At 38.9% G+C, this 21,535-nt stretch overlaps 1 protein-coding gene across 4 annotated transcripts; it reads left to right on the top strand.

The window, feature by feature from the left end:
• The first annotated feature begins 297 nt into the window (after positions 1–297).
• On the top strand, positions 298–20,810 carry zc3h12b (zinc finger CCCH-type containing 12B). Of its 4 annotated transcripts, none has more exons than XM_084414393.1 (6): positions 298–644; positions 11,949–12,841; positions 13,836–13,975; positions 15,224–15,458; positions 17,196–17,302; positions 17,544–20,810. In XM_084414393.1, the coding sequence occupies exons 1-6, from the start codon at positions 453–455 to the stop codon at positions 19,022–19,024; spliced, it is 3,048 nt and encodes a 1,015-aa protein (XP_084270519.1). In that variant the 5' UTR covers positions 298–452; the 3' UTR covers positions 19,025–20,810. The 4 variants fall into 4 exon arrangements, with proteins under 4 accessions (XP_084270519.1, XP_084270518.1, XP_084270521.1 ...); XM_084414392.1 differs by having other exon boundaries at positions 17,196–17,317; XM_084414395.1 differs by lacking the exon at positions 298–644 and adding an exon at positions 9,845–10,090 and having other exon boundaries at positions 17,196–17,317.
• Positions 20,811–21,535: the final 725 nt, after the last annotated feature.

Genomic DNA, 21,535 nt, shown 5'->3' with positions numbered 1-21,535 from the left:
ATCGGACAGCGCCTTCAGCGCTCAACGTGTCCGATATATTTGTAACCCTCGGTTGCTGCATTACCGGAGAGTCCCGTCCACCCACGTGCTTCAACGGAGGCAGCAGCAATAACACGCACTTTCTGCGGCTCTGCCCGTCCGAGCGCAGCGACAGGGGGCGTCCGACGTGTTGCCGAAGCGCAGGCGGTGGGTGCAGTCGGGGCCGCTGTAGGGAGGGAGGGAAGTGAGGAAGGGAGGGCGAGAGGAGAAGGAGGGATGGAGATGGATGATAGATGCTTATGTAGCGCGTCCCGTACGTTTGCCGTTATGCTCGGCCGCAGACAAACTTGCATCCTCCCGTGACTTTCTTTCTTTCCCCTGCTGCTCCACCCATGAAGCAGGACGCAGGGCGAATGCGTGCCACTGTCAGTGTTCCGGAGCGCGTCGTGATCGCTTATTTATCCGTCTGATAAATGGTTTTGGAGCTCGCCGCGCCCGCCGGTGCAGGCCCTGCGCTCCAGCGCTGCATCCCGCACATCCAGCGGGTTTTCCGGGTCAGAGTGAGCTGCAGCACCGCAGAGTCCAGCAGCAACATCCCCAACGCCGGCTCCAGTATCATCGTAAACATCGAGGACGGCACGGAAGAAGACTGCACTAAAGCTAAAGTGAGTATGTGTGTGTGAGAGAGAGCGTGTGTGTCGCAGGAGAGCCGCGCGAGCACGACCGACATCGCCATTCAAGCTCATTATTTCAAAACAATTTCGGGTCTGTTTTTACTTTCATGGGCAAATTATGAACTTTGTTGGTTGCTTACATGATTAAGTAAAATACACCCATTGTAAATGTTTCAGGTGGGGCGAAATGATCTTTAAATCACGACCAGAACTGATGCTCACGACTCACGTTTTACAGAGATTTACTGAGTTCAGTTTGACAGGCGGCGCGCAAACATGCACTCGTTGACTTTTGAAGCTATAGCCTACAAATGAGGACCTATCATAGACAGAATACTTTTTTTTTTTTTAATGAATATAATCATATTTATTACTTTTGTCTTTAAACCTGATTCTCACACAAACCTGTTGACATTATTAGAGCCGGAGCAAAACATAATGTAGGCCTATGAGCTGCTCAAATAGTAGATCTTTGACACTTGACATTATAGCCTAAACATTTGGCCCAGCAAACATCCCTAAAAAGGTGTATTTCTCTATTTACAGGCAGGTATCCAATAATAAACTTTTTTCTACTCTTTATCCACTGTAAGCATTACACTTGCAGGATGCTGGTCATGAGAAATTAGGTGTCCTTGCTTGGGCCAAACAGAGTCAAGGCAGTTATAGGGTACAAACACACACACGCACACACACACTTTTTTGGCATTGTGCATGTATGTCAGTGTCACAGCACAGGTCTATTGCTGCTGCATTTGCCTGTGTTTGTGTTTTTGCATACACCTAAAGCATTAAAAAGTAAAGAATGCAGCTTCAGGTAAGAAGAGACCTTCTGTCTGTGCATCTCTGAGTGAGTGAGTGCATGCTTTCACCTCCTGCTGACTATTTTGTCAAAATTGCACCATAAGATGCTGCCACCCACTGTCTTTAGACTGAGTGCCTGAGCTCGGAGCTGCACCGTGGGCCTCAAATGAGCTTCATCTAGCCATGCGCTCCAGCATAGAGACTCCACTTGTTGCTATGAGACAAACCAGCATAAACCTGTGTGTGTGCACTCGAGTGCATGGTGGCCTTGCTGATTGTACGCCTGTGTTGTGGAGGAGGTGAGGAGAAGAGAAAGGAAAAAGAGAAGGAAAACAAGGCAGAAATGAAAGGGGAAGAGCGAGGGAAGAAAAGGAGAAGGAGGGAGACTTTTAAGAGGAGGATGCATTCTGTTGTCCGGCTTGTTTGTGGTGCGTCTGCTGAATGCACTTGTGTTGTTTTGCTGCCGGCTGTTTGAGCCGCAGAGTATTGTGTGATTTTTAGGACATGAGATATGAGCTGTGTGTTTACAAAAAAATGAAATTCGGTGGTCCACTCGTGCGGCTCACTAAAAGCTGCCCCCACATGATGGGCCACTTGTTTGTTCATGCTGGCCATTCTGGTTCACTATGCTGCAGTTTCCCTCTGCAGTCAGTGAAGTGTTTGGCGTGAAAGAGTACGGAGCCTTCCTGTATTTGTTCACCGGCTCTTTTATGTTTTAAATGAAGTCTTGCCTTTGCAAACGGCTGATTGTATCCAATCTGGCTTTCTTACTGAGGAGCAGGCTTCTACCTTTTCTCCTCCTTTCTTCCTTGCGTTTTCATGTGCATCATACACACAGACCTCTCCCTCCCACTCAGCAGCAGTTTCCCGATCAGTTCTTAAAGCTGGCCGGGTAATTTACAGAGAAAGCGTCAATTTACGTCATAATGAACATGGGTGCGTGCGTGAATGAGCAGCTGATCTTTTTTTTTTCTCCCTTTTTTATTTAAAACTTTGTGTTCATTTGTACGCTTTTGGCCACTCACCTCTATACCATAATTATTCAGCTTTTCTTTGGGTTGTTTCACTGATCTCAGAACAGTTTCTCAGTCTGCTGTGGTTGACTGCAAACACTGACTGCATGATGCAGATGATCTGCAGAACTTGATGCATACAGAACACATGATGTTTTAACAATACAGATTCATATAATAAAGTCAATTTTGTATAGTTTATGATTTATTTATTATTTTTGTTATATTTAGTCTTATTCTATACATGCCTTATAACATCTTTATAATGAATAATAATAACAGTAATAATAATTAATAACCGTAGTATTATTATCATTATCAGATGTTAAAAATAATTCTTTATAATCTATTATTAATAGTTAATAGTAGTAGTAGTTGTAGTAATAATATTAATATTAATTATTTATATTTAAATATATTAATAATATATTTAAATATTGTATTTTTATTTTGAATGCCTGTGAACATCTTCATGATGAATAATAATAACAATAATAATTAATAATACTACTAGTATTATTATCATTATCAGACTTTAAAACAATTCATTATAATTAAGTATTCATATTTAATAATAATATTAGTAATAGTAATAATACCAATAGTGATTATTTATATTTAAATATTTTTTATTATATGGATGCCTTTTAATATTTTTAAATAATAATTATTAATATGTTAAATATTATTATAATACCATATTGACCACAAACCTGTGGTATCACAGAGCATCTCAGAATATTTGCTTTAAGATTCAGAACAGTGGCATGTGTGAAGATGTTAACAAAAACGTATATCTACTATGTAAAGGTAAATTGAGTTCTCTACTGTCCTGTAATACCATAATATGCAACTCTCTGTTCAAGCTATAGTGATTATTAAAAATCTTTCCGGTTTACTGCAGGCTATCTCACTGATCTCAGAACAGCTTCTCAGTCTGCTGTGGTGGAGCTGATCTCAGAACTGTGATCCTCAGCTGGGGCCTGTGGCTTGCTAGCGCAGACGATGCGGTTCAGTGCCCAGGGGAACATGCTGCTGGAGTCAGCGTCACGACTCAGAACAGCAGCTATGTCACGCTGGGGAGGAAATTCTTCAATACGGCACATCTGCAGAGAGAGAGAGAGAGAGAGAGAGGGAAGATTGTATACGCTGTCAGTTTAAAGTGATATTATTCATCTCAAATGCAAACAAACACTCTCATTCTCATTCTCACTCTCTTTCGCTGTCGCATGTGCTAGGAGAGCTCCAGTTCTGCGCGTAGGTGTTTATTAGTGAAGCATGCATGTGTGCTTCTTTATACGTGCATTTTCGGCTTTGCCCATTAAGGAGTGTATGGTTTCTTCGAGCGGTGTAAATGTAATATGTGCACTGTGTGTTTGAGTGTGTGTGTTCCAGGCTTTCCCAGAGAACACTGCGTTGTGTTAGTCGTGACTGCTAAAAAGCAGTTAGCTGATGACAGGGCTGCGTTGCTAAGCAACCGGTGTCATGAGCGCAGAGGAGCCTCTCGTAGCTGGATGGTGCTATCGGTTTTCTCTCTACACGCACATGCACACGCACACACTCTCAACCTACACATACACACATCCCTCTCACCCCACACAAAAACAAACAGAGATGCACACGCAGATTCACATACACACACATATTAGACGATGCGTATCGACTGTGATAGAACTGGATAGAATTATCAATATTTACTTGTCAAAAATGTACTAGTTTAAACTTTAGTTAAATAAGTTTTTGGAAACGGCAGAGAATTATGGCAGATGTGCAGGAATCTGCTGAAGGAAAAGAGAATGTTTTTTTTTTTAAACTGAGTTGAAGTTCATTACCACACTGTCATTTCCCCTCAAGGAAGTTCAACCATAGTCACACCACACCCAAAGTAACTTCTCTTTTTGTCATATTTAAATTGTTTACAACATATACATATACAGCCTAACATATCTATATCTATATTCCATGACTCACAGCACATAATTTGGAGCAGCTTGTGACACAAGGGCACGTGCGTCATTGCGATTGTCTTCTATGAAAATGCTCACCTTTATAATTTGGCTGACTTGAATAAAGATAAAATAATGAGTTAGCTGTATACAAACAGAAGAAGCTCAGAGCCAACTTACGTGTGTTAGATTTTACAAGAAGAAACATTAAAAAGGCTTTATGAAAAGCTTATTTGTATGGAAGCTTGTTTCTGTCACAGGATAAAAAAATGTAAAAGATAATTGAATTTTTTTTTAAATCCCATAATTCTGACTTTTTCTCACTATTGCGATTTTATATCTCACAATTCTGACTTTTTTCTCGCAATTGCGATTTTATATCTCACAATTCTGACTTTACTAATGAAAAGCTTATTTGTATGGAAGCTTGGTCAATCTGACTTTTTTCTCACAATTGTGATTTTATACCTCACAATTCTGACTTCACTAATGAAAAGCTTATTTATATGGAAGCTTGTTTCTGTCACAGGATAAAAAAATGTAAAAGATAATTGAATTTTTTTTTAAATCCCATAATTCTGACTTTTTCTCACTATTGCGATTTTATATCTCACAATTCTGACTTTTTTCTCGCAATTGCGATTTTATATCTCACAATTCTGACTTTTTTCTCGCAATTGCGATTTTATATCTCACAATTCTGACTTTTTTCTCGCAATTGCGATTTTATATCTCATAATTCTGACTTTTTTCTCGCAATTGCGATTTTATATCTCACAATTCTGACTTTTTTCTCGCAATTGCGATTTTATATCTCACAATTCTGACTTTTTTCTCGCAATTGTGATTTTATATCACACAATTCTGACTTTATAACTCGCAGTTATGATTTTATATCACACAATTCTGACTTTATAACTCGCAATTGGGAGTTTATATCTTGCAATTCTGACTTTTTTCTCGCAATTACGAGTTTATATTTCACAATTCTGACTTTATAACTCGCGATTGCATTTATATCTCATGATTCGGACTTTTTTTCACAATTGTGATTTTATATCACGCAATTCTGATCTCACAATTCTGACTTTTTTTTGGGCAATTGCAATTTATATCTCACAATTCTGACTTTATAACCTGTAATTGTGATTTTATATCACGCAATTCTGACTTTATAACTCACAATTGCGTTTAAATCTCACAATTCTGACTTTTTTCTCGCAATTGCGATTTTATATCACACAATTCTGACTTTATAACTCGCAGTTGTGATTTTATATCACACAATTCTGACTTTATAACTCGCAATTGGGAGTTTATATCTTGCAATTCTGACTTTTTTCTCGCAATTACGAGTTTATATTTCACAATTCTGACTCCACTAATGAAAAGCTTATTTGTATGGAAGCTTGTTTCTGTCACAGGATAAAAAAATGTAAAAGATAATTGCAATTTTTTTTAAATCCCATAATTCTGACTTTTTCTCACTATTGCGATTTTATATCTCATAATTCTGACTTTTTTCTCGCAATTGCGATTTTATATCTCACAATTCTGACTTTTTTTCTCGCAATTGCGATTTTATATCTCACAATTCTGACTTTTTTCTCGCAATTGCGATTTTATATCACACAATTCTGACTTTATAACTCGCAATTGTGATTTTATATCACACAATTCTGACTTTATAACTCGCAATTGGGAGTTTATATCTTGCAATTCTGACTTTTTTCTCGCAATTACGAGTTTATATTTCACAATTCTGACTTTATAACTCGCGATTGCATTTATATCTCACGATTCTGACTTTTTTTTTCACAATTATGATTTTATATCACGCAATTCTGATCTCACAATTCTGACTTTTTTTTGCGCAATTGCAATTTATATCTCACAATTCTGACTTTATAACCCGTAATTGTGATTTTATATCACGCAATTCTGACTTTATAACTCACAATTGCGTTTAAATCTCACAATTCTGACTTTTTTCTCGCAATTGCGATTTTATATCACACAATTCTGACTTTATAACTCGCAGTTGTGATTTTATATCACACAATTCTGACTTTATAACTCGCAATTGGGAGTTTATATCTTGCAATTCTGACTTTTTTCTCGCAATTACGAGTTTATATTTCACAATTCTGACTCCACTAATGAAAAGCTTATTTGTATGGAAGCTTGTTTCTGTCACAGGATAAAAAAATGTAAAAGATAATTGCAATTTTTTTTAAATCCCATAATTCTGACTTTTTCTCACTATTGCGATTTTATATCTCATAATTCTGACTTTTTTCTCGCAATTGCGATTTTATATCTCACAATTCTGACTTTTTTCTCGCAATTGCGATTTTATATCTCACAATTCTGACTTTTTTCTCGCAATTGCGATTTTATATCACACAATTCTGACTTTATAACTCGCAATTGTGATTTTATATCACACAATTCTGACTTTATAACTCGCAATTGGGAGTTTATATCTTGCAATTCTGACTTTTTTCTCGCAATTACGAGTTTATATTTCACAATTCTGACTTTATAACTCGCGATTGCATTTATATCTCACGATTCTGACTTTTTTTTCACAATTATGATTTTATATTACGCAATTCTGATCTCACAATTCTGACTTTTTTTTGCGCAATTGCAATTTATATCTCACAATTCTGACTTTATAACCCGTAATTGTGATTTTATATCACGCAATTCTGACTTTATAACTCACAATTGCGTTTAAATCTCACAATTCTGACTTTTTTCTCGCAACTGCGATTTTATTTCACGCAATTCTGAGTTTATAACTCGCAATTGTGATTTTATATCACACAATTCTGACTTTATAACTCGCAATTGGGAGTTTATATCTTGCAATTCTGACTTTTTTCTCGCAATTACGAGTTTATATTTCACAATTCTGACTCCACTAATGAAAAGCTTATTTGTATGGAAGCTTGTTTCTGTCACAGGATAAAAAAATGTAAAAGATAATTGCAATTTTTTTTAAATCCCATAATTCTGACTTTTTCTCACTATTGCGATTTTATATCTCATAATTCTGACTTTTTTCTCGCAATTGCGATTTTATATCTCACAATTCTGACTTTTTTTCTCGCAATTGCGATTTTATATCTCACAATTCTGACTTTTTTCTCGCAATTGCGATTTTATATCACACAATTCTGACTTTATAACTCGCAATTGTGATTTTATATCACACAATTCTGACTTTATAACTCGCAATTGGGAGTTTATATCTTGCAATTCTGACTTTTTTCTCGCAATTACGAGTTTATATTTCACAATTCTGACTTTATAACTCGCGATTGCATTTATATCTCACGATTCTGACTTTTTTTTCACAATTATGATTTTATATCACGCAATTCTGATCTCACAATTCTGACTTTTTTTTGCGCAATTGCAATTTATATCTCACAATTCTGACTTTATAACCCGTAATTGTGATTTTATATCACGCAATTCTGACTTTATAACTCACAATTGCGTTTAAATCTCACAATTCTGACTTTTTTCTCGCAATTGCGATTTTATATCACACAATTCTGACTTTATAACTCGCAGTTGTGATTTTATATCACACAATTCTGACTTTATAACTCGCAGTTGTGATTTTATATCACACAATTCTGACTTTATAACTCGCAATTGGGAGTTTATATCTTGCAATTCTGACTTTTTTCTCGCAATTACGAGTTTATATTTCACAATTCTGACTCCACTAATGAAAAGCTTATTTGTATGGAAGCTTGTTTCTGTCACAGGATAAAAAAATGTAAAAGATAATTGCAATTTTTTTTAAATCCCATAATTCTGACTTTTTCTCACTATTGCGATTTTATATCTCATAATTCTGACTTTTTTCTCGCAATTGCGATTTTATATCTCACAATTCTGACTTTTTTCTCGCAATTGCGATTTTATATCTCACAATTCTGACTTTTTTCTCGCAATTGCGATTTTATATCACACAATTCTGACTTTATAACTCGCAATTGTGATTTTATATCACACAATTCTGACTTTATAACTCGCAATTGGGAGTTTATATCTTGCAATTCTGACTTTTTTCTCGCAATTACGAGTTTATATTTCACAATTCTGACTTTATAACTCGCGATTGCATTTATATCTCACGATTCTGACTTTTTTTTTCACAATTATGATTTTATATTACGCAATTCTGATCTCACAATTCTGACTTTTTTTTGCGCAATTGCAATTTATATCTCACAATTCTGACTTTATAACCCGTAATTGTGATTTTATATCACGCAATTCTGACTTTATAACTCACAATTGCGTTTAAATCTCACAATTCTGACTTTTTTCTCGCAACTGCGATTTTATTTCACGCAATTCTGAGTTTATAACTCGCAATTGTGATTTTATATCACGCAATTCTGACATTATAACTCGCAATTGTGATTTTATATCACGCAATTCTGACTTTATAACTCGGATTGCGAGTTTATATCACTCAATTCTGTCAAAAAGTCAGAATTGCGAGAAAAAAGTTGCAATATCCTTTTTTTTATTCTGTGGCGGAAACAAGCTTCCATACATTTGAACCTTTGCAGACCCAACAATTTATTTTAGTCATGCAAAACTTTACTACAAAAAACTTGTTATAAAAAAGACGATGAATAAAAATGTTTTGTATAAAATTACATTTTTTGTACACATTATTGTTCAAATGTTTGGGGTCAGTATACATTTTTATAACGTTTTATTTATGCTCACCACCACAGCTGCATTAATTTGATAAAAAAAAAAACAGAAAAAAAAAAAAGCAATAAAATGCATCTTTATTATGTATTATTTAAATAAAAAAAATAATAATATCAATTACAAATATGACTCAGTTATTAATCTATTAAATTAGATTTAAAAAAATAAATATAATACACAAATAAAAATTACATTAAAATTAAATAAACAAATAATACATTTAACAGTAAATTAATATAGTGAGTTGAAAAGTATAATAAATGTAACAATAAAATCGGTGTATAAATTGGGTGTTTATAAAAGAAAGATGCCTTTGAAATTTTAGGATGGGGTCCCTCACTCGAGGGTGATAAGTGATCATATATTGATGGTCCATGGCATTTGAAAACCCCTGCGCTAGGGTATGCGTACACTGCGCGCGAAGCATCAGCTTTTGTTTTTTTTTGCACAAATTAGTTTGAATGCGTCCATATCCGAATTACCGTAATTACCAGATACCGATCTATAAAAAGTGTTCACGTCCTCGTAGAACTCTTGTAAATTCGGTATTTTCTGGGTGCTCCGACTTGTACCACGTGGCCGCTGTACCACCTACCGCTGCAGATTCATTTTTGGCGTTGATAGTGTGGCAATCTATGGTGGCAAGGCAATAGATAGAACCGTTTAATTCCGAGTCCGAGGATGTGAACAGCCCCGAGTAGAACGTAACGGCACGAGTTGTCGTTTGTCACTTTTCCTCTAGTAATTACGGTAATTACGGCATGGCTTGAACGCAGCATTTGCCCACAAGGTGGCAACACTGGCCCGGTCCGTTGTTTCACTGTCGGGAATGAAACGGGGGAGACAGAACAAGAACAACACAAACGACTGAAGAGTAAGACGGCAACAACAATAGACTCCCGCGTTGACGAGTGCTAGTGTAAGTGATACCCCACAATTCTAGTTTAAACGAGTACAAAGATATTTTTATCGTTCATAAGATTTGGAGAGAAATATCGCAGAAAAGGATGCCTCTTTCTAATGCGCATGTGTCGAGCACTGTGTTCGCGCAGTGTACTTAGAAAGCTTCTGATTGAAAGAAAGAAAGAAAGAAAGAAACCGACGTACACTTTGGCCTCAAGATCCGTAAGAAATCTTTCTAATACAGGGCTGCCAACTTTTGAGTTTAGCTTGGAGTGAGATTTTTTTTCTTTTCTTTTTTTTTTTTGGGGGGGGGGGGGGGGGGGGGGGGGGGGGGGGGGGGGGTGTAAAAACAAATATTGCATCACAATAAGTGTAATTATGATTGTCAAAACATTTGGTAACTAAATAGAATTTTATGCAGTTTAGTGACAACATGTTACAATGTTTATGACTGGTAGGATACAGTTTTTATTATTGCTTGACAAAAAGTTCAAGATTTCAATTCCATTCTTGTGATTTGATTCCGATTTTGATTCAATATTGACTAATTTGGATACATGTTTATTTAAAATTTTATTTAAAAAAATAATCTCACCTAATGCTGTAAACATAGAGGGCCCAATCTGCTGGTATTATTAAAGGTTAAAAATAACAAATTAAATTAAATATAATGCAGTTTTTGTTATAATAACAATTATTTAATGACATAAGTAAAAATATAATAAAAATGTAATATAGTGCTCAGCAAAATCTCCTCTCTAGCTATTTTTTCTATTTAATTAACATGCTATGGTCATTAAATGGCTTTCCTGAGGTAAATGTAACGTTCTGTGACATAATTGTTCTCCTGCTGTTATATTGACCTCTTTCCGTGGTTGAAAAACACTAATTGGTCGATATTATGTATACTTTCGGTAAGTTGTACTGCGTCTTTAAATAATAAAGTAACAGATGATCGGTTCACGTGCACTTGAACTGAGGCGCTCAGCGATCTGTCACGTCACATTTACAAGCGCCAAACGTATTTTTGTCTGAATTTCGTAATAAAATTGACGGAATCTAAGAGCTGAGAATTAGTTTAATATTAAAAGTACCTCTTTGCTCCGCAATTTTTCTGTGCGTGAGAAAATGGATGTGTGGCGTGAGAGCGTGTGAAAAGTGTCAATTGCGTGAGTCTCACGCTCAATGCGTGAGAGTTGGCAGCCCTGCTAATATACTGTTCAGAATCAGGTTTTTTTATGAACAGGAAGTTTGAAGAGCAGCGGTTTAAAAAAAAAAAATGAACCATTATAAATAATTTAACGCACTCTTGCTGATAACAAGTAGCAGTCTATAAAAATGATATAACGTTAGGTAAACTTATGTCTGCCATAAGGTAATTGTTTCTGTACTGTCCTGCCCATCTATACTGCTGTAATTTGGATTTCACTGTCATTTCAAGCTTTAGTAATTATATATAAAAAAACAAACAATGAACAGACAGTGTTTGGTGAGCTGAGACGTGAGAAGAGCAAGGTGTTCCTGCATCCTTTGAATCATAGTCAATGTATTGTTTGATTGAACCCTTGATTTTTTATTTTTTTTATTTTCTGTCAGTGAAAGAAATGAGAGCAAATAGGTGAATACATAATTAAGATTATAATTGGTGATAGGCCATCTCTGTCTTTTTTTATTATAATGAAATATAAATTAACGTTTTATGTATAAAAAAAGAAGAGTTCTCAGCTTGGTTTGGATGTGTAGCTAAATTCTTTTTAAATGGGCATGAAGTTGGCCCACATAAAGTATTTGAATGTACATTCTAATAATAATGAATAATAATGGCTTAATACCAAGGCAAATGATCTATCCATAATCTTTTCTCTTTATCTCAGGAGTACATTGTGTCGCTGATTAGTCCTGTTCATAAACACCGTGAGCGTTTGACTCTTTGGCTGCAGCGGCGACTGCATGCCCTACGCGCAGCTATTGAGTACGAGAGCTGCGCCGTGGTGCAGGTGAGGGACCATGCACTGGAGCTTCAGGGAGGTCATGCGCAGGTAACAGCTGCGTGCGCTATGCTGCAGCGCCTGAAGATGGAGCACCGCGGCTGCCGCGACCCCCAGCCCTCGCCGGCTGCTGCTGGCCACGACTCTCCAGAAGAAGAGGAGGAGGAGGATGAAGAAGCTGGGGAAGAGGGGACCAGTTCGGAGAGCGAAGGAGAGGGGCGGTCGCGGAGCGGGAGTTCTGGAGGAGGAGTCAGCACAGCGGGCTCAGGAGATGGACCGACGGGTAGGAGGCGGGACCCGCTCGTAGCAACCAAACCTCACCGGCAGCTGTGCCGCTCATCTTGTTTGGACCGTCCCAGCTTCAGCCAGAGCAGCACCTTGCAGGAGCTACGCTCGGATGACACCCGCACTGACCCCTCCCAGAGAGCCCTTGCTCCGCCCGTCTCAGCCCAAATGCCCTTACGTCAAACCAGCGACCGAGATTACCAATCCAAAATGGACTTCGCTCTAAAACTGGGCTACTCCGGAGAGCAGGTGGAGTCTGTGCTGGGTAAACTGGGGACCAGCGCGCTAATCAATGATTTATTGGCCGAGCTGGTGCGGCTTGGGAATAAAGGAGATCCCGAGAGCCAGGCAGCAGTAGGCACTGCCAGTTTAGCACCACGGGCGGTGGGAGCCAAAGAAGCCGTAAGCCCAGAGGCATCACTGGAAGAAGACTCGTCAGACATGTATGAGAACCTCAGACCAATTGTGATTGATGGATCCAATGTTGCCATGAGGTAAATTCTAATGAGAACCAAACTCATGTTTCTGCATGTTTAAAAACAAACAATTTCTGTAATTGCTGACAACACCTGCATACGTATGCTTTTTCGTTTATTTTGAAAGTAAATGGGTCAATTTTAGGGATGTACCGATATTAAAAATCTGTCTGATACCGAATTATTTTTGGATGTTATCTAATGTCTGGTATTAAAATGATTAAAAACAAAAAGCTAGCATCTTAAATCAGTTGTTTTAAATGCTATAAGTGAGTTTAAGCATCACAACATTATATGCATTATAATGCATAATAAAAATGGATATAATTTTGAGACAGATACCAATGAATTACAAAATCTCTAATATTGCATGATAACCAATTTTTTACTGATATATCGGGCGTCTGAAGTCAATTTTGATTTCATGTTGACTTTGAAGGGATAGTAACCCAAAAATGACAATTTTGACATAATTTACTTACTCTCATGTCATTTCAAACATGTATACATTTCTTTCTTCTGTGGAATGTAAAAAAATATATATTTTGAAGAATGTTAGTAACCAGATAGTTTTGGTTCCACTTTGACTTCCATTATTTGGACCAAAAAATACAATGGAAGTCAATTGGAACCAAAATGGACATTCTTCAAAATATCTTATTTTGTGTTCCGCAGAAGAAAGAAATGCATACAGGTTTGGAATGAGATGAGGGTGAGTAAATTATGACAGAATTTTCATTTTTGGGTGGATTATTCCTTTAAGGCACTGGACTGTGAACATGTTGATGAGAGAATTAGTCACAACCTGGGAAACCGTGAACTAGAGAGTCACCATATTATGACTATTGTTGTTTACTTCTGAAATGTATGTTGTTGCGGGATGTCTTTTGGAGAAATTATCTTGAAGTTCCTGTTTTGAAATGCTTTTAGTATTGAGGAATGTTCAGTCAGTGAGTGAATTGAGTGTATGTCTGCATGCGTGTAATTTGACGTTGGTAATATTATTTTGTAGCCATGGAAACAAAGAGGTGTTCTCATGCCTGGGCATTCAACTGGCTGTTGATTGGTTCCTGGAGAAGGGCCACAAAGACATCACAGTTTTCGTCCCGGCATGGAGGAAAGAACAGTCAAGACCTGATGCACCAATCAAAGGTACCACAGAAGTGAAAGGAACCTGCAGAAAACAATGTTCCTATGACGAGTTAACACTCGAGTATGTGTGGATATACAGAGTCAAAAAATCTGAGATCACCAGTTTAAATGCTTTAATTTCTTTTTTCTAGTTTAATATATTTAATATAGTTGTAAAATTATAAGTATAGCAATTTGAGTGAAAAGTTTAATTCTGAATGTATTAATATTGTTCGTCCTTGTTTTCCTGCTGCTGTCTCCAGAAGTTTTTTTTAAAAACCCGATGATCCTAGTCTGGCTATCACCAGTCTTTTAAGATTGAACATTATTCTGGGGAGTCTGCTCTGTATTTTCTACTGCACAAGAGGCGTGATCAACGGGCATAGTTCAAATGACTCTGTACGCAATTGGATAGTCCTTTAAACCAATCAGACCAACGATCTGGGTGACGTACTTTGCAGAGCTACGTGAAAACTCCAGGCAGGAAACGTGTCAAAAAACATTTTCGTTTGTAGCATTGATCTGCGATTTGCAGAAGCAGCAATGGCATCGAGCGATTTTTGCAAGTTGTGCAAAAAAAAAACTGAAAGTGAATGGTATTTACACCCACGCGAGCGATTTGTTTGCTAAACTAAAGAAGCCATTGAGCATCGTCGAGAGGTTAAAAGGAATTGGATTGATGTCGCTTCTCTATCGTCATCGTGTTAAACCCGCCAATGGCGCGCCAGGTGGATAAGACAGTTTGTGATTGGTCCCTGCAGATTTGTAATGGAAAGCAGGATAGAAAAATGTACAGGTTTCCAGTCTGAGCTGCAGGGCGAAATCAAATCGCTGGGTTTACCCAGTCTACGATGATCATGTTTTCAAGCATGATTTGAGAAGGATCCACATAGCCTCTTGTGCTTTGAGACCTTTTTTTTGGTGCAAATTTCACAGATTTGCGCATTTCATTAGTGACCTAGAAATATTCTTAATTATTTTACTTCATAATATTTATTTGTTTCAAATGTTTAAAAATCCTAAAACATTGTTTGTTTTCAGGTTTTAATTTAGATTATACTTTTGACCCCTTGTTGTTAGATACAGTGAACCTTTTCAGTGTGTTTTACCATCAAGAAACATTTTTATTTGCCTGTATGAATGTCTCTGAAGAGATGCCATTTGTCCAGTGAGATCGTCCATCTGTGCTGTGATGTTTATTCAAGTTTGCGTATGTCTGTGCATGAGGTCACAGGAAGTGATGATGTGTGATGTCACCCTCATCCTCAGATCAGGAGATCCTACGGAAATTAGAGAAGGAAAAGATCCTCGTCTTCACACCGTCTCGGAGAGTTCAAGGCCGGCGAGTGGTTTGCTACGATGACCGTTTTATTGTCAAGCTGGCCTGCGACTCGGATGGGATCATCGTGTCCAACGATAACTACAGAGACCTGCAGAATGAGAAACCGGAGTGGAAGAAATTTATTGAGGACCGACTCCTTATGTACAGCTTCGTCAATGACAAGTATGCTCGCCCACAGTTACCGTGGTGACGGGGTTTTCTCTCTCTCACTTATTTGCGTCTTCTGCTTTCCACCCTCGCACCCGTATGGCGTTCCTCTTTCTCTCTCCCTCTCTCTGTTTTTCTTCTTTCATTTTTATTGCTCTGTCACTTGTTTCAACTCTCAAGTCACTTGTTCTATTTTGTAAATAAGCTTTAATTAATTTCCTGATTTATTTGCTGAAGTTTGAGGTCCCATGATAAGGCCCGTAATTGTTTGTTCCCAATTATGTGTTTAAAGCCACACATTACTTGCCCAAAAAAGTAATTTTAGATTTATGTAGGAATTACAAGAATGTGCATTTTTATGTCTCTCTTTCGGATGCAGTAGTGCTGTGTAACTCCTGTTTCACACTGGATGCGCAAGCAGTGTGGAGGCAGCGCAGATGCTATGCGTATGCAGAGCGGGTTGTGGCGCTGAGCTGAACCGCGGCTTGTGTACTGCAAATACAGACGAATATCGTCCATTCTGTCACCTTTTCCGGTGTTCTTCTCCGACAGCTGTCTGACATGTGCTTTGATTTATGATAGGCAGCATACCCTGCGACCGTGTTTCCCTCTGTCCCACACACATATGCATATAGCATGCTGTATATAGCTAGTTTACTTGATAAAAGTAATCTTAATATTAAGATATACCTCTAGTTTAAAAAACCGACCTCTAGTTTTAATCATTTATATAGGCCTTTGAAGTTTGGGCAAAAACTCCTGGCAATGATGTGTTTTCAAGTATTTAACTTTTTCACAGCGCTGAATGTCATATGTTAATAGTGAAACACGAAACACCTCACTTACATGATTTTTTTTATGTTAATCAGGTCTATGTCGATCAAGAACAATGCACCGTGGTTTTGATTCAGCGTGATCGGCACAGCAAAAATAGACTCTGCTGCAAAACGATCACAGCACTGCCGATTCTGCTATGCTCCTGCTGCCTCTGCGTGCGGTGTGAAAACTTGTTAACATGGGTGCCGAAAAAATATGCTCTGCTCTGTTTACACGTGCGGTGTGAAACCGACCTAAAGCATCTGCAGTGCCTGGTCAGTACCTGGGTGGGAGACCTCCTGGGGAAAACTAGGTTGCTGGGGAAACTGTACTGTAACAAGCACCGTCCTTCGGATGAGACATTAAACCGAGGTTCTGACTCTCTGTGGTCATTAAAAATCCCAGGATGTCCTTTGGAAAAAGAGTAGGGGTGTAACCCCGGCATCCTGGCCAAATTTGCCTCCTAATGACCTCCTAATCATCCCCAAATATACTGATTGGGTTCATCACTCTGTCTCCTCTCCACTAATAAGCTGGTGTGCGGTGGGCATTATGCCACAATATGGCTGCCGTCGCATCATCCAGGTCGATGCTGCACATTGGTGGTGGTTGAGGATATTCCCCCTTCCATGTGTAAAGCGCTTTGAGTACCCAGAAAATCGCTATAAATGTAATGAAGAATTATTATTATTATTATTATTATTATTATTATTGTGAATGCAGAGTACTCCAGTTGGTTTATTTTAATATTTATACAGTGGCGTCAAGTAATGAAGAATTTAAGACAGAAGAAAATATCACCCTACTTTTATATAATAATCTTTACAAAACCTCATATTTATAATATTAGCAATATTGTTTCATAAAATAATTTTTAGATTTAAATCATTCATATCATAGTTGTGCTTATTTTTTTTCTGTTGGCTTGTTTTGTAGGTTTATGCCTCCTGATGATCCTTTAGGCAGACACGGACCCAGTCTGGAAAATTTTCTCCGCAAACGACCAGTGGTTCCAGAGCACAAGAAGCAGCCATGTCCTTATGGTCAGTACAGCAAAAGTAGGGAATTAATTTATGTCTTTATTTCAAAACATCACAGCATATTAAAAACATAAATAAATATATTAGATACATTTTCATGCAGGTTATTGTCATGCTTTGAAATTTCCAGTTGGAATAAAACAATTTTTTTCAGTATACTGTGATTAAAAAAATATATATATCTGTGTTTTAAAAAACAGAAGTAACAATTTTGGCTCAACTGCCACTGTTGATTTTATCACAGGTAAGAAGTGCACGTACGGCCATAAGTGCAAGTACTACCACCCAGAAAGAGCCAACCAACCACTACGGGCTGTTGCAGACGAGCTCAGAGCCTTCGCCAAACTCTCCGCTGTAAAAACAATGAGCGAGGGGGCACTTGCAAAATGTGGGACCTCTGGTTCTTCTGCCAAGGGAGACAATAGCTCAGAGGCAAAGCGAGTGGCACCCAAGCGCCAATCTGACCCCAGTATCCGGTCGGTTGCGTGTGAGCAGGAAGAGAGACTTTGTCCGACGCGGAAGGCCGAGGCCAGTTCAGTACCATCTTTAGTGTCAGCGCTTAGCGTTCCAACTATGCCATTGACAAAAAGTCATGCAGCGGGCGCTCTGAACACGCGCTCTGCGAGCAGCCCTGTTCCAGGGTCTCTGCACTTTACCCACAGCTCACTTGAGCATGCGGGCAGCATCCAATATCCTCCCATCCTAGTCACCAATAGCCAGGGCGCATCTGTGGCTTACGGTGAGCCGTTTCCCAAGTACGACTCTGTGGTAAGCGACCACGGCTACTATTCCATGCTCAGTGACTTTTCCACCATGAGCCTCCAAGACAGTTTCTGCAGTCTTGAGCAGTCAGATCCTGTAGGTGTGGGTGGAGGATATCCTGGCAGAGGTCCAGGTATGTGCCCAGAACCCGGCCGAAGCCATTCGTCGGACTCCTTCTCGTCCTACAGTGGAGAGATGTACCTCAACTCATTGGAGGGCAGCCTGGACGACAGCATGAAAGGGCCACCTTCGCAGACTCCGAACCAATCTTCGGCACAAACACGCCTTCAAGCCTTTTCTCACGGTTTCCACCATGAGGCCTTGACACGTGTGCAGAGCTACGGAACGGATGAACCCAAACCGGGTCCTCGGAAGCAATCCTCCGCCCACCTTGCACCTCACTCCCAACACCAGGTTGTCAGTGCTCGTTCCAGCTGCCCAGGAGACTACCCTCCACTCACCCAGAATGTGTTGCCTTCCGCCAACCCCTCACAGCAGGGTCGATCCTTGGGTATGACTCGCATGGACAGCATCTCTGACTCGCGGCTCTACGAGAGCAACCCACTGCGCCAACGCCGACCGCCTCTTTGTCGAGAGCAGCATGCCAGCTGGGACCCTTTGCCATGCGGTAACGAACCCTACGGCTACGGAGGCTATGGTTTAACGGGAGGACTTATGCCTTGTTGTGAGAGGGTGATGGTCCGCAGCATGCCCGAGAAGATGGAGCAGATCTGGAGGTCACCGTGGGATAGCGTGCCGCCTCCACAGCCCATATCTCGTGGGCTAGTGGGGGAACTCCAAGAGCGGCACCCTATTCCAGAACACCAGTATCAAACCTACCGAAACCTCTGTAACATCTTCCCGGCGTATGTGGTCCATTCAGTCATGGAGAAGAACCCTCACATGACCGATCCCCAGCAGCTGGCTGCCGTCATCGTCACTAAACTGCGCTCTTGCCACTAAGCACATCACAAGAGGCTGCTAACAACAGCACCACGTGATATATTGATATCCTAGTGGATGAGAAATTGGACACCTCAAGTGTTTTGTGTTTTTGTTTAGCTCTTAAGAAACAGCCATCCCCCATACGTAATTCTGACTGGATTGGATCCATTCGGAGGTTGGCTAGCATGATAGCATTGATGCTGCATCGGTTGTTATGTCATCTGTTAAGCCATATGGGAGCCTGGATCTTGTACCTGTTAAGTTTAGCATAGAAAAGTGAGATCCCTCAACAAAACAAAAGTCTTCTGCAAAGTCCTGATTTCTCCACCATTCAGCTCCTGAGATGGACCAAAAGGTTCTTGAGGTTTAGGGTGGCCTGAAAAATTGTTCATAAAGCCGACTCGAAAGTGTATCCACATTGAAAGAGCAACTCTGCCTGCCAGTTCGATGGCAGATCTTGAGAATGTGTTATTTTGTGGGTTATGATAACATTTATCCTTTGAAAAGGAATTACATGAGAGAAATCTCTTTGGTAAAACCGATCAGAAATGATCCTGCACAATATGAATAATATTGTGTATGTATATGTGTATTCACTTGCATTTGCGTGTAAATATGACGTGATGCTGTGGTGTTTTATTTGGTGTGCGTGATGACTTGATGTGTGATTTCGGAAAGAGGAATGAACGCTTGCGTACCTCAAAGCATGAACCTTTGAACTTTTATGGCCTTACATCGGAGTGACCTCACCACACGTTAATGTGAATAGTGCTTAATAGTTGTGGAGGTCACATTTGTTTTATAAAAGCGAGCATTGGGACAGAGAGGTTTAGATTCTGCCATGCTGCAGTTTTCATTTTAATTGGCTGGGCTGTAACTGCAAATGTGCCCTGCAACGTCTATTGCCCATGCACAGATGTGTATTTACTAAGCCATTTTAAAAGCCAAAAAGTTTTTCTGATCGGAAAGCACTAGGTACATTTAGTTGGACAAGTTATCCATTTGTATTTCCTTAATGTTGTTGTTGTACTGTAGATTTAAAGAGAGATGTTTGAGTATTTGGTAAGCATGGGCTTCAGTAAATCTCTCCCAGAAAGCATGTTAGCACTATGCTAGACAGAGAGCGCCGCTCACGTTTGACTTGATATTCAATAACTATGTTCAAGTATTCACAAACTGGGGAGGAGAATGAGTCTCTTCGGCAAAATGCTCTTGTGCAGCATCTATTTCCTGATTGATGCCGAGAGACCGCCCCTTTTCATCTGCTCCGCCCTGTAAATTAACATATCTTCAGGAGAGCGTGAATGTTATCAGTCCAGAGATGCTCTGGGTGTTTTCAAAAAGACTTAAATTGCTCCTTCGTTTTTTTTTCATGAGCACAGGTGTAGCCCCGTGGGGCCCCGTTACTGCTCGTGGGAAGGTGTGACACACTGCCTACCTGTCTCTTCCTGTGCGACACACACAAGGAACACCAGGCTGTTGTTGGGTTGTTTCTGACATTTGGCTGACAGTTTGCTTGCTGCCTCTCGACCGCACCCGACCCTGCTTTGACTTGTACTCAAAACACACAGTTCACCTTCCTCTTAGTTTTTGTTTTTCAACAAGGTTCTTTGAGAAGGCCATTATTTAATTTTTAAATAAGAGGCTTTTCTAAATTAAGATTTTTAAATGTAATTGTTTTTGGCCAGAAACATATTTATGCAAGTACATAAATGTAGACACTAATGCTTGGTCAATGCATTGCAAGCGCTCATGACATCATGACGTTTTTTTGGTTAATTGCAACACAAGAAGTGTATCTATTATATTTTATTTTATGCTCTCATATTGTGAATTTACTTGCCCTCTGTAGTACCCCTTGTGGCAGAGTTGTTAGGAATTGACACATTGTCTTTTTTGCCCACAAAATTTCGCTAATGTGACCACGTCATTAGCATCATTGATGTATTTACATCAGGTATGTTTCAGGCCTAATTGTGTTTGTGTGTGTATGTGTGGATATATATATATATATATATAATGAATTTTCTTCTAGAATGATCATTTTTATAAAGCTTGTATATTTCACTTAAATGACAATTAATAGGTAATTTGCATTGCCATTTAAGTGAAATTATTGAACTTAAATATACAAGCTTGATAAAAATGATGATTCTAGAAGAAAATTTCTGATGACACTTAGAGGCTTTTGCATCTGAACTCTTCATTCATTCATATATATATATATATATATATATATATACACACACACACAAATATGTTTATTTTAATTTTTTTAAGATGGAAGTGTTTTTACGGTTGGGTCTCTCCTTTTCCCCTTCTTTGAACCCTGGAGCAAAAAAAATCCAGAAGAATATTGTTTCTAGAGCAAACTAGAAACTTTTTTTTTTGTAAATGAAGACATAAGACATTGCTGTCCGCTGCTTATGCTCCAAGGTTCAGACCCCATGCAGTTGAGCAGCAAGCTACCACACATCAAATGTCCAGAAACGACCTTTTGCTTGTTGATACAAATTGTATCTATTTCTT

The sequence above is a fragment of the Rutilus rutilus genome (assembly GCF_951802725.1).
Source record: "Rutilus rutilus genome assembly, chromosome: 7".
Lineage (NCBI taxonomy): Eukaryota > Metazoa > Chordata > Actinopteri > Cypriniformes > Leuciscidae > Rutilus > Rutilus rutilus.
The sequence above is the reverse complement of the archived record's forward strand: the minus strand, read 5'-3'. Positions and strand labels throughout refer to the sequence as shown.

Bases quoted from the DNA above. Each gene is read 5' to 3' on its own strand.
- zc3h12b (XM_084414392.1), top strand. From the start codon at position 453: ATGGTTTTGGAGCTCGCCGCGCCCGCCGGTGCAGGCCCTGCGCTCCAG. The intron at 645-11,948 runs GTGAGTATGTGT...TCTTTATCTCAG, and splicing joins AAGACTGCACTAAAGCTAAA to GAGTACATTGTGTCGCTGAT. The intron at 12,842-13,835 runs GTAAATTCTAAT...ATTATTTTGTAG, and splicing joins GGATCCAATGTTGCCATGAG to CCATGGAAACAAAGAGGTGT.